General features: G+C 35.9%; 1 protein-coding gene across 4 annotated transcripts in view; it reads left to right on the top strand.

Annotated features, from left to right (window-relative positions):
* The window catches only part of FGF14 (fibroblast growth factor 14), a 383,177-nt gene extending 374,010 nt beyond the window's left edge, over positions 1-9,167 (top strand). For all 4 annotated transcript variants that reach the window (XM_065740954.1, XM_065740957.1, XM_065740958.1 and 1 more), the window contains exons 4-5: positions 4,247-4,445; positions 6,935-9,167. In XM_065740954.1, the coding sequence (XP_065597026.1) occupies positions 4,247-4,445; positions 6,935-7,074 (339 nt within the window). In that variant the 3' untranslated portion in view covers positions 7,075-9,167. The remainder of the gene's footprint in view (positions 1-4,246; positions 4,446-6,934) is intronic.
* The last annotated feature ends 4,308 nt before the right edge of the window (positions 9,168-13,475 follow it).

Here is a 13,475-nt window from a genome sequence, read left to right as displayed (position 1 = left end):
TCTAATAAATAATTGTTTTTGTGTTCTTTGTTATAGCTTCCATGGAAATAAGTAGGAGGCATTACTTTTGGAGTGACCTATGTATTATGTCATAATACTACAATGATAAGTTTTGCCAACACTTGTGGGAGCCCCAAAACTAAGGACTCTCCAATGATAAATCTTTTTGATCCCAAGAGGGGAACCCACAACCTGTGAATTATGATATTACAGCTACCAAAAGAATTATCTCCAAATAGGATTCACATCAAGCAATATCTTGTTATGAAGCTAGTACAAATATTCAAGTGACAGTTCTTCCCAGCAAGGTGCAATTTAATCCATCCTTCTCTTCCCTAGGACCCAGGAAGCTGTATATGATTGAAGTTTACAGCCAGAGCCCTATCCTGGGGTTTGGGAAATTGGCATCTGGCATGTACTTTATTTTTCAAATGTTGCTTTGACAGAAGTAAACCACCCTTTATGTAAGATTGCATGTTAAAACTGGGCACTGACCTTGGAAGAAAAGTCCTGAGCGCAAGTTCTTGTTTGCAAGTCATATCTGGTTTTGTAATACATATACTTCTTAATAAAAAATGGAAAGATTGTACTGCAATTAAAACTGAAAATGTCATTCTTAAAGGGAAGATCTAAATGAGTCAAGTCAGCTACATGGAGGTTTATATTCATTCTGTATTGATTCAAATGGGCAGGTAGCCTAGGAGAATGCTCTCACCATTGGCAAAATATAAAATGCTTTTGTACTACCGTTTCCTCTAACAATGACTTCAAGATGTAAATGTAGAAAGGAAGATGTAGCTGATTTTTTTAAAGGCAGTGCAGTTAGCCCATGATGCTCGTTTTCTAAGATCTTACTAGATTGAGATTTAGCTATATAGAGCTAGATTTGGCCTAGGTACATATATAAGCGGTGCTTTAGGTCCCGTGGCTGCTTTAGTGGAGAGTGTATGGGTGCTAACAGCTTTTTCAGACATATAAGACATTGTCTGCAGCAAAGCAGAAATCACTGTTAGAAATATTCCATTCATAGGAGGTGCTTATTTCAGAAGCCCCTTCCAGAGAAATTCTCTAAGGAATCAGTGGCTATATTTCAGTATTGTCACCAACAGATGCTTAGTTTTAATCCATCAATACTCTCTTTCCACAATGCTGGAACTATTAGCATGCTTTAATGTAGCATATATTTAAGTGACTTTTTGACTGAGATTTTAACCTGGACAGAATTACGTCCTAATATTGTATGAATGCAGACCCTGTCCAAAGTTGCTGTACTACCTGGCCATCTGGAACAGGATACCTCCAGTAATCTGGGGCAGGATTCTATCATTCAAGTTTAATACATCCTTCAAAGCAAAAAGCAAGCAACCAGTAACCACCACCACCAACAACAACAACAAAAAAAACAACAGACTATTACTCTGTTTTTTATGACTGTGAAATAATAGTGATGCCAGTTTGTCCTACACCCAGGAGTAGACAAGCAATTGTATTGAAATAGAGGGTTTTTTTTGTTTTGTTTTGTTTTGGACTCAGAAGAAAAATAACAAGTTTTGTCCTCCGTGCACTGTCACAGAAACTACTGTACGTGACAAAGAAAAGGAGGGAAGAACTGATTTTGATTCAGGGGTGAGATACTGGAATATCATTTAAGCATCCTAATGGATATTGTTTGGAAAAACACAGAAATACCACTCACAGGCAACCAACTATCTCTAGTACAGAGGAGCTGAGAATGACAAATAGCTTTTGTTTATAGCAAAAAGTGACTGCTGGCTAAGTAGTGTTTATGGTAATTGAGCTTCACAAGGAAGTAAAATGTAGTGTGAAGCACAGGGGGTAGCTTTTGCAGTGAAGCAGGTAATGAGGAGATCTGTGTAGGCAACGTAGGCAATTCCTGATTAGCATCTGCTGTTTCAACAGCTGAGGAGCATGACTTGCATGCAAATGCCTTTGCAAGGGTTTAGCAGGCATTCCCTCTAGTGTGCCACCCTGCATTGTGGCTTTGAGTCTCCTTGAGTCCTGCTATGGTTTGAAATGGCTACAGGGAGTGGCCATAAGTTATGCTGGGGAAGATTTAGATTAGACCTGAGGAAACAGTTTTTCTCAGCAAGAGTGGTCAGGCACTGGAATGGCCTGCCTAGGGAGGTGGTTGAGGCACCATCCCTAGCGCTGTTCAAGAAGTGTTTAGATGAGGTGCTAAGGGATTTGGTTGAGTAGTTGGGTAGGGATGGTGATAGGAGGATGGTTGGACTAGATGATCTTGTAGGTCCTTTCCAACCTTATGAACCTATGAATCTATAAATCTATGAAATCAGCATAAGAGGAAGGAGAGCAGCACAAACAGCAGACGTCTTGGAACACAGGGATTAAAAACCCCGTGGCAAAGGAGAAGTTGCTGCTAAGAAATTTCCTCTCTTTAGTTTTCAGCATCTCTAAATCAGACTGTATTTGCATTTCTGTATGTGTATAGCTACATTCACAGGTGGTAGAGAAGTGGTAGTGCCAAAAATGGCCATTGCAATATCAGAGAATTTATTTTGCATCTGTAAATGAGTGACCTGTAGAGACTAAGTGTACTTGCTCACACAGAGAAAGCCACCTTATTTAAGGCAGGTTTCCAGGTTGTTTCCCAGCTGCTGCAGTAACTGCTGTTAGTGTGTTGTTGAAGAAGATAAACCAATTATTTTTATTTGAGGTTAAAAAATCTTATTGAGAAAGCTAATAGAAAATCTGCCATAAGGTAAGACACCTTTGCTTACAAGTGGCAATGTAAGCCATAGCAATATGAATACTGTGTGCTCCTTAACATAAGAAGAGACCTTGATGGTACATTGAATGACATGTAGGACAGATACAGAAAAGTATTTCCATCTCTGCTTTCTCTTATGGGGATCTGTGTCTTTAAGGACTTTGATTTCCAGAAAGGAAATCTGTTGAGAAAAATAGCTGTGAAATCTTTACAGTATAGAGACAGTATAGAGACCCCAAAAGTACCTACTGAAAGTTAACTCAGTATTGCACAGGACTAGTAGTAAAAAGAAGCAAAAACAAACAAACAAAAACCAACCAAACAAACAAACAAAACCAAATGAATTAGAATGGAAAAGTACAACTACATAATATTTCCAGAATTTTAATTCTTGGGAAAAGTAACTGAAAGAAATATAAGCACAGAGGAAACAAGCAGATTCAGGGCTAAGAGATTTGTGAAGGCTTAGCAAGTCATCTTCCACTTTCCCCTTTCCACCTCCTCCTTTTATGATGGGATTGTTGTTCACAGTTTTCACAGACATGTCCAAAGACTGAAAATCATTCTACTATCACACATAATCCTATTTTATCATGATAAAAAAAATAACAATTTTTTTCACCTTTGAAAGAAAATGGTAATTTTAGTTGCTTATTACTTGCTTTTTTTTTTTTTCCCAAAGGACTTTGGTGAGTTGTCTCAATATATGTTCACACTTCTAATTTATATACTGTTTACTTGTGTTATTTAAAATCAAACAAGTTTGGCTGCTGGGTTCTAGAACTTTGTGCTCGAGTTAACCTTAATAAAGAGTTCAGCACAATGGCTCTGTTAGTGAATGTGAATCTGGAAACATAGGCAATAATGGGATCAATGCTGAGAAAGTCAGTAGAAATAACATTTTTTGTTCAGAATTTTGTACATCAAAGCAGCACTTTCCTGCAGTGTTTCAAACCATGCCTACTCTAGGAAATTTTGTATATATTTTAATATGCTGTGATTCTGTGATTACTGTGATTCTATGATTACTGTGATTCTATGTTATTAAAGGCTATTTTAAGCATTATATATTGGTTATTGTAAAACATACCTAGAGGGATTTTAGTGCTTTTATTACACCTGCCAAGTATATTAAAACTGAAAAATAGTTATTTCATTGATTTTGTTTATCACAGACATTCTAAATCAAGAAAAATGAGGATAATCTTTCAGAAAAACATGAAAATTATGCCTGTATTTTAAATAATGCTTTTATGGTTGTGTCACTTCTGTATTTTAAAGATATACTATCTTTGTTGCACAGATGGGAACAGAGAAGCATCCATGAGAGTTGAAATAACTTCACCTGGAGGTCACTTTCAGGAAGAGAGATATTCTGGTCCCAAAACAGATTTTATTATAAGTCATATATTAAACTAATCAGGACGTGTTTTTAAGTTGTCAAAATAGAAGCAGCACTTCAGAGATACTGTTTAACATTTCCTTTTCCTCCCACAGGAACTTTTTACACCGGAGTGCAAATTCAAGGAGTCTGTTTTTGAAAATTATTATGTAATCTATTCATCCATGCTCTACAGACAACAGGAGTCTGGAAGGGCCTGGTTCTTGGGTCTGAACAAGGAAGGGCAGGTCATGAAAGGAAACAGAGTCAAGAAAACAAAACCAGCAGCTCATTTTCTACCCAAGCCATTGGAAGGTGAGGTGCAGTCCATCACTGGCAGATCTTCCTATAAATCTCAGGAAAAGAAAAGGAAATGCTTTCTAAAATAACCTTTGTGAATGTTTGTGCCGTGCACAGGAGCCGCTCTAAATGACAGTCCCCCAGGATTCATGGAGCTGTTTTGTGCTTTGGCATAGTGATGATAGAGAAGGCATATCTAAAAACATTCTTTCAAGGGATTAGGAGAAAACTTTTTCTTACAAGAAAAGAAATCTTTTGTGGATGTGTATGTCTTCTTTAAGATACTCTCTTGCTAGTGGCAAAAAGTGTTGTGAGTCTTGCAATCAGAATGAAATAATGGACATTGTGGGATAATTTGGAGTTATAAATGGAATGGATACAGTGTATTTGAAGACCAGAGCTTTCTAATGCAAAACACAAGGGTCTGATTATAAAATAGATCATACTTTATTGCTTAGCAAGTTGATGTAATGCATATAACTTGTATAACTTGACAATTAAAGCAAGGTAGAAGCAAATAAAAGTCATATTAACTTTTCACTCTAAAATGATGTCACACATTCCTTGAAAAACACATTCTCTTTTATCCTGGATAATGATTGATCTATTTATGATTTATCTACTTATTCTGCAGGCCATCTCTTACCTACATCTCTTTTTGTGTCCTGTCCTGTCACCACTCCAAATTTCACTGAGATGGTTGCTACACGTAATCTCAGTCATTCTAAAAATTACCTCCTTACTTAACATCTAAAATTACACACCAATAATATTTCAGTTAACAGTCCAGTTCTTTTTTTAAAAAACATTTTAACTTTGGAAGTTTAGATTAAAGATGAGTTTCTTAAATGTTGGATTCTTCCTTTATTATGAAACTCTGAACAATGCTATTTTTAACTTTAAATTTGAACTCAGGCTAATGCCTTTGTTCTTCCTTGTTTCACAGTGCTTTTGTATTTACACAAGCTTTCAACATTTCTGATATTTCATGTCAGTCTCTTCATATTAAATTGTAAAGGCATAACACAATGCATTTTAAAGGAAACGTCAATTCATTAGAAAGGAAACAACCATTTTCATTAATGTCTGGAGTCACATGCTTTCAAAATAGTTCTGACAGGCATAGAAATAAGTTTTTTTCATTGCTTATAAGGATCTTAAAATATTATAGGTCTGATATATAATTCCTTATAGTTTCATCTCATACTATTTGACTTACTATTTTTGTAGGCTATGGAGTTACTTCATCAAACTCTTAATTAAGCAGCAAATAAAAGTGTTCCTAACACATTTCTGGGGTCTCACCCTGAAGAGAAAAATAATGACCGGTTTTAGATACTCTAGAGTAGATCTTTAATTTCAACTTTTCAGAGGCCATAGAAGAATTTAGATTATGTTACTGGAAATGTTAGAACAAGTATTTGATTAGATATAGTTATCAAATTCTATATTTCTTATGAAACCCCACACTACTGGAGATCAATGCCAGTACTTTGATGATCCTGCCTCCTACTTTAATAAGCCAAGTGATTAAGGGTTTGTGCTCTCTATGGCAGCTCAGAGTGAAACCCAAAGTCAATGTGATGATTAATTCCTTTGACTGCTTTGATATCTCTTTTAACACTGCTCTGATATAAATAAAGGCTACTGAAGTTAGGTGTAAGTGGAAATATTACCTGACTCACTGACATGGAAAATGGAATTGAATTATCCAAGAGCATTAATCATTAAGGAAGCTGGAACTGTGTAATTGAACACATATATTTGCCTCAGAGGATTTAAACTGGTTACATAGGGACTGAAACCTGGGGGCAAACTTTTAATTCATCTAAAAATTCAATCAGTAGTTTAGTTTGGAGCTTTCTGCACTGCATTCAGTGTGGAATAGTGTCTACTGCATGCTTTTTTGAGAAGGAAGAACCTGCAGAACAGGGAGGGACTCTGCAGAACAATCCCAAACGCTTCAGCTCAGACCTGAAGACCTGAAGAGTTTATGACCATGCTCTTTGCACTTGGGAGCCAGATGTACAAATAACTTCTCTTAGCTGGACTGAAGCCCAGTCTTGAAATGTAGGACTAAAGAAAAGGGCACTAGGGTACTTGAATCCATACAATTCATATTTTACTTCTAAAAAGTCATAAAATACTTATTTAAAGATTATACATAAAATGAGTATATAAAAATGTATCTGTATTTTTGTGCCTGTCTTGTATAAAGACAGAATTGTATTTTTTAATTTCTAAGGTTTCTATAGTTTCTTTTAACAGGTGAGCATACAGTTTCCTGCTGTTTCTAAGACAGATATGGTAGACGTGAGGAGTTTGGAGGGTCAAGCAAAGATATCAGTCATGCCAAATAACTGCCAAAGTAAATAATTTGCCGTCATGCAAGAGAAACATAGAGTGTATTAATGTATTAGTTAACTGTAGATAGTTAATCCTATTTGAGACATGTTCTTTAATGAGACGATCTTAAAAATGTCTCTTTTCTTTTCTCCTTTCAGTTGCCATGTATCGAGAACCATCTTTGCATGATATTGGAGAAACAGTGCCAAAGGCTGGGGTAACTCCAAGTAAAAGCACAAGTGCGTCTGCAATAATGAATGGCGGCAAACCACCAGTTAACAAGAGTAAGACGACATAGCCAGATCCTCACAGGTGTTGTGACTTACTGAGTCCCGAGTGCAGTTGAGCCATTTATCCTTGCCAGACTTCCCCTCTGCAGTGTCTGTGGATCAGCTCGCAGCAAGTGGCGTCCTGTCGCGTGGCTGGTTCTGAACTGAATCATTGCAAGTGGATAAAGCTCAACATGTAGCTCCACCCACAACAAGAAGACACCTGGATGAACCAGCTGAACTCAGACCATGGAATGCCCTACCAGATATTGGAATGCCTTTTTAATATCTTTTCTGTGACTGTGACACTTCATGTGAATGACATACTTCACAAGTACACTTGATACCTTGCCTGCTGACAATTACCCATAATCCCTTTTTGAGTCCAGTTTCAGCAAAATCCATGTGTTTAAGTTCTATTTTGTAGCACACAAATAATCAAGTAATTTCTAGGTAGATGCTGTAAACCTGTGCTATTATGGATTTCTCTTCTTCCCTCTTTTATAAGGCTGCTCGCTCCACTGTCTGTGACCTTTTGCAGGGATTGTGTTTCTCTATAACTTTAAGTGTTGCCGGTGGCTTAGTTTTGAAAGTAATCAGGGAATCAGGAAGCCTTCAAAAATCTATTATTACAAATTATATCTATAAAGAATAGGATCGTTGTCTCTGGCTTACAATGCTGATCAATGTGAATACTCTTTAGTAACAGATACTGTGCTTCTGAGGTTGGCATTATAGTGGAGGGAAGAGTGTCAAACACAACCAACAGGAAGTTTTCTGAAACGAGTGTTTGGCATCCCCCTATAGTTTCTTTTTGTGTGTGTGTTTTATACATATCACAGGCTTACTGGTAATGGTAACATTTGCCTTGCCCAGCGAGCAAGACCCACTCGTTTTTGGGAAAGTGGGTCCAAAGAATTTTGTAGGCCTTGTAGGCCTGAATTAAGGCTCATTTTTCATCTACGAAAGCTTCATTGTTTGAAAAACAACCACCACCAATAAAAAACAGTTAAGACTAACCAGAATTGCGCTACCTAAATCCATTTCAAATATAATACTTTTTCTGTTTTTAAGGAACTGAACTTAATGCCATTGTTATTTTTGGCTGATTTCCACACCTACTTAGCAAAGCATGGGCAAGGATGTTGTTGTGTTCTTTTTTGCAGCACCAATGCAAAGAGTAGTTAAAAATTACAGTTTTTCTGGTGTTTAAAAAAAAAAAAAGTTTTACAACTGGACATATGACAAAACTTTATTTTTATTTTTAGCTGAGCATGCAAAGTCCAGTCCTATGTATCTCACTGATATTCCAGTACGTACCTCTACCCAGCTTCCTAGGATAATATCCTCACCAAATTGATAGATTGAAGGTGCCTTGCCTTGATCTCTGTATACTGTACTTTCTCCTACATGAACCTAGACGAAATCAAAAATGTTACAAAATTTAAGCCTTGGCTCATATCATGAGAAACACCATTAACACTTTGAGTTTATCACTTGTGAACGATAAAACCAATCTTACGGGGAAAAAAAAAATCAGACAATACCACAGAAATTTCACTGACTTGTTACATACTTAGTCACGTGCTTTCAGACAATAAGATTGTGGGTGCTGTCTGTATGTTTACAAAGGTATTTGTTTCTCAGAAAGGGCAACAAGGACCAAACTGTACCTCAGTCTGGAAAACTGTGTGATGGCACTCTCTTGGCCTCTATTATATTGATATTTAAAAGGGATTAAAAAAAAAAAAAAGGAAATTGTCCATTCCTTTTTTTACTATTGTATTTCTCCCACTTTTTTTTGTCGTGTCTTTGTTCTGAAGTGTCCCTAACAGGAAGAGATTAGTGATTATTTCAGACTCCCTGTCTGCTCAGCTGAGTAACTGATTCAGTCTTAATGAACTTTCCATGCTAGTTTTCAAATGTGTTTTTATAAGCAACTTCTAATGCTTATAGAAAGGAGGCTACTATAAAGCTGCTAAGTTCTAGATAAATTGATTTATTTTTTTTGGTAGGCAAGGTTTCCTTGGTTATATATGTAACATGAGAACAGCGAGCTAACACTTGATTCAAGGGTCTTTCCGGATAGGGAATGTAAAAATATTATTATTAATAATAATAATAATAATTATAAACTACTTCAGTACTGTGATAAAAAATGCAAAGAAAGTTTAACATAGACTGAGCCCTTGGCTGCTAGCACTAAATAATGTGTGTATGGGAAAAAGTAAAAACCTTGGTGCACCTTTCTCATCCCACCTGGTCCAGTGGGATTTGTGCATCATCCCTGAGGAATAAACAACAACAGCAAAGCAACTCACACAATGAGATGTGGGCTTACTCTGCATTAGGAGAGCCCATAGGAGTCAGTACTCTTAAAGCTGTCCTGTCTCCTAGATCCCCCAGGAGCAGCAGTTCACAGTTATTTTGAGTACGGTCTACAACTGAAGGCTACATTCCCTTTCCCACTTAAATTTTTTAAGAGTTCATGAGGAGGGAATATGAGTTCATGCCCAATCAGCTGTCCTTTTACTCTCACTGCTTTAAGAGCCTAGAGGGAGAAAGGACTGGAAAGCTGGCTGAAATGTATACAAGGAGCCTACAAGTTCATGGCCTAATACTACATAAGTACTGTTTTCGATATTAAACCTTTGATGCCAGGTAATTATTATTTGCAGTTTCTGGGGCTACATTTAAGGCCAGATTTGATTTCTGTAAGCAGTTCAAACATACTGAAAATGCGCAGTAATATTTTTAATTTTGATTTTTGTTTCTGTGGTCTCAATGCATATGTGTGTTTAATACAATGAATAGTTGTTGTAAAAATCGTCTCTTTTTCTACAGTCTGTTCAAACACAGAGAAGGGTTTTTTGTGCTTTGTTTCCTCCTTTTAATTTTGTCTTGTTGCATCTGTTGCATGGGAAAGGGATGGTGAGGATGAACTGCATGTAATAGGTTGAGTGTATCAAAGAATTGTTCATCTGTATTACTGAATTTACATACATATATGCAAAGAGTTTGTCTGCATTGTACAGTTTGTCTTTATTATTATTTGTTGTATACACAGATTGAACATGATGAATAAAACATTTATATGAAGGCATACTGAAGAACAACAAAAAAGTTTATGGAAGAAGTAGACTTTGCAAAACATGATCGCACTGGCCACAGTATGGTGAAACTTCATGTAAATATGTTGGCAAACTCAATTCTCCCCTTTTACCATGCCAAAGAAAATTTTAGCTCCTTAATATAATACCTCTCTTGCTGTTCTACAGGATGAGATGTCACCGTTTTGTTCCCTCCAAAATTAATTTTGCTGTTAAGTGAAAGCTGTTTTCAACTATCTATTACTACCAACATACTGTATAGTAAACCTGATGGAATCAATTTGTATTTACAAGTTGAGTGTTTTGTACTTACATGTCCAGATGTCTGTGAATCTGCAGCGTTCCTTTGCATGCTTCCTTTGTATTTTGTTCTTCTGGGTTGTAGCTACTCTCACAGATACTGTTTGCACTGCAATCTAACTTCATCTTACAATTCTGTAGTGGGCAGATACATTAATGCTGCTCATGTCTTTATGTTTTTTAATCTGTATTTCAGCTAAGGTTTTATTTGGCAAAACCAGTCACACCTGTGCAGTTTCAGTAATCCACTTCAGCATAGCACTGTTCCATTGTAATTCTGATGTTTCATAAACACACAGGCTTTTGTGTATTTAAAAGTTTGCTCACACTATAGAGCCTATAGAAAGGTGTCTATAGCTTCTGAATTTTTTTGTAGTATGCGTACTACAGATGTTCCTTCATGTGCTGGTTGTATTTTTAGTTGCTCTCAAATGTTTTTTAAATTACTCTCATTTTCATAAATTTAATGTGTGTAGAGTCCTTAACAAACAACTCAAAATATAAATATAAAGCAATTCACTTTGACTTTGCAATTTACCTGAAACAACACTAAGAACTCTGGCTTTTCATATATAGATGGAGAAACTTTCCTCTTGGTTTAAGACCACTGTAAGGGATGAGGTGTGAATGCAGGCAGTTTGATCCATACATTAAAAGTGTGTGTTGCTGAACCATCTGTTTATTGATATAAATAAGAAATTGTTCAAATTCAGATGGGAATGCAGAGGAAACTAGACAAAGTAAGGAGGTTGTCTTTCTTATAAATGGCCCGCTGGATAAACTCATATTCTGTGCAATGCATTTTAAAGCACCTGATAACAGGTTTTTGTGTGTGTTGGGTTTGTTTTTGTGACTCACCCAAAAGCTAAGATTTATTTTTAAAGATGCAGTAAAATATTCCTTCTATTACTTGATGACAAAAATACTCAACTCATGTTTTTCATGCCAGTGTCATTTAGCTACAAAGTGAGATGTTGTTCTGTCAGGAAACAAGGGCAACGCATCAGAAATATCAGTGCAGGTACATGATTAAATGTTTGTCTGTGTGTAAGAGCATATGGATCAAGAGGAGGTCAATAATTTACACAAGCAAATCAATCCATGGCTGTTTTATAGTTGATTTTACTGATGTTATTATGCACAATAGGCATACTCCTGCAAGTCAGTTGTAGAAGTGTTCTAAGTGTTCTGCACAGTTCTGGGTTTTGTTCTTTCTATCACAAGAAAGCAAGGCTATCTTATTATTTGTTTTAAGCTTCATCAATCTATCTGTTATGAAATCCCCACCTATCCAATTTGTTTTTACCACTTACAAATGCTGTTTACCACAGGCCTTGGAAGCACGCTTTTACAGCCACATTCAAATATTCATCCAGTGTTTTTCACTCTCTTGTGCCTCTTCCTGCTTTTACTGTTCATGTATCTGGAATTCCTGTCACGGGGAATGAGGTGTAAAAAAACCACAATTTATTAATACACTATTATTTTCGCTTACACAGACTAATAATCATATTCCTTACGACCTCATTTTTATAGGGAGGAAATGAGCCACAGAAGAGGTTGGCTGAGAGCCCCATCTCCAGTTACCTCAGCATGAAGGGGACTGGGAGTGTTCAAGCAACAAGATAAGAAACAGAATAAAAAGTGGAGAGGAAAATATGTATTCATTATATTTTTAGTAGTCTTAGAAAATATCTTAAGGTTTATAGCGATAGCACCATTTGGTTTGATTATTTACATTTTAATTAGCCACTGACATTAGCTATCTTAGAATATGCTGATATTTTTCCATATGTACTTAAAAAAAATGTGGAAAACGCTTTTTGAAATTCTATGACTATGGAATCCACTTAGTAGCCAAAATGTTGAAGTTGGTTTCTAAGCCAATACTGAACTAAATTAAACAGTAAAAAAGATTCATCTTACACTCCTTACGTATATAAATCTGAAATGAAACTACAAAGTAAAATGCATCAAATATGATGTTGTAATCCTCTACAGAATCATTTCTTCATCTGGAATACCAAAGCTGATCTACAGTATGTAAAAATGTCCTACCAGAAAACAAATCAAAAACATCTGAATCTAGATAAAAGTTTTGATTATCTAATATTTCTGTTGATAACAGTACCAAATGTAAATGGAAGGAAATAAAGTACAACTTTTTGTATTTTTCATTATTTACTCCCTGACTCAGCAGATGAACATATATGTGGAAAAAGCAGACTATAAGAGCATTCAGGTGGACAGTATTCCTAAATACAAAGAAACCCAACGACCTGTGCTGTCCAGACACCGGGATTGACTAGATGAATATATGTTAGAATTTAATTCTGAATATCCATGTTCAGCTTTAAACATTTTAAGGGTTATAAATCTAAATTATAAACAAATATTTCAATATGAATTTTACATTGAAGTTTTGCAATACTGTATCAGTACCATTTAGAACTGTATATGACATTTTGGCTATCTAAAAAGAAGGTAGTTCCCTGCATTGGGGTACATGATTTGGTATTTCTGTGCATAATTCCTGTGTAAATTATGCATGGATGTTTGGTGATTTCACTGTGCCACCATCAGAACATAGGTTTCACTAGCTTCAGTTTTAGAAAGAAAGAATCTAGATTAAGGAAAAAAAGAATGGGTAAGATAAAGGTAGATGGGAAGGGGCAATAATGAAAGCGATCAGATAAATTCATTTTAAAAAATAGCATTCTTTTACGTGTTCTGTACCATTGTATTTTCCTATCTCAAAATTGTCCTTTCTAAAAGAAAACAGATTTCTAGAATAATAATGAAAATACCTTTTCACTTGATACATAGTTCCCTTATTTCTGACTCATGTACCTCTTCAAAAATCAGGACCTCGGCACCTAAACCACGATGGTAGTTTGATATTAAAAATAAATGCTTTCCAAACTTTTATGCAATTTCTTGCTCAATCATGATTTCACAAAATGTAAGCGTTTTTGAAATTAAAATGTATGTATTTTTTTGCTCTAAGGAATTAAAGGGCT

The sequence above is a fragment of the Cyrtonyx montezumae genome, unplaced genomic scaffold (assembly GCF_038088225.1).
Source record: "Cyrtonyx montezumae isolate F1298 unplaced genomic scaffold, pur_monq_1.0 scaffold_3, whole genome shotgun sequence".
Taxonomy (NCBI): Eukaryota; Metazoa; Chordata; class Aves; order Galliformes; family Odontophoridae; genus Cyrtonyx; species Cyrtonyx montezumae.
The sequence above is the reverse complement of the archived record's forward strand: the minus strand, read 5'-3'. Positions and strand labels throughout refer to the sequence as shown.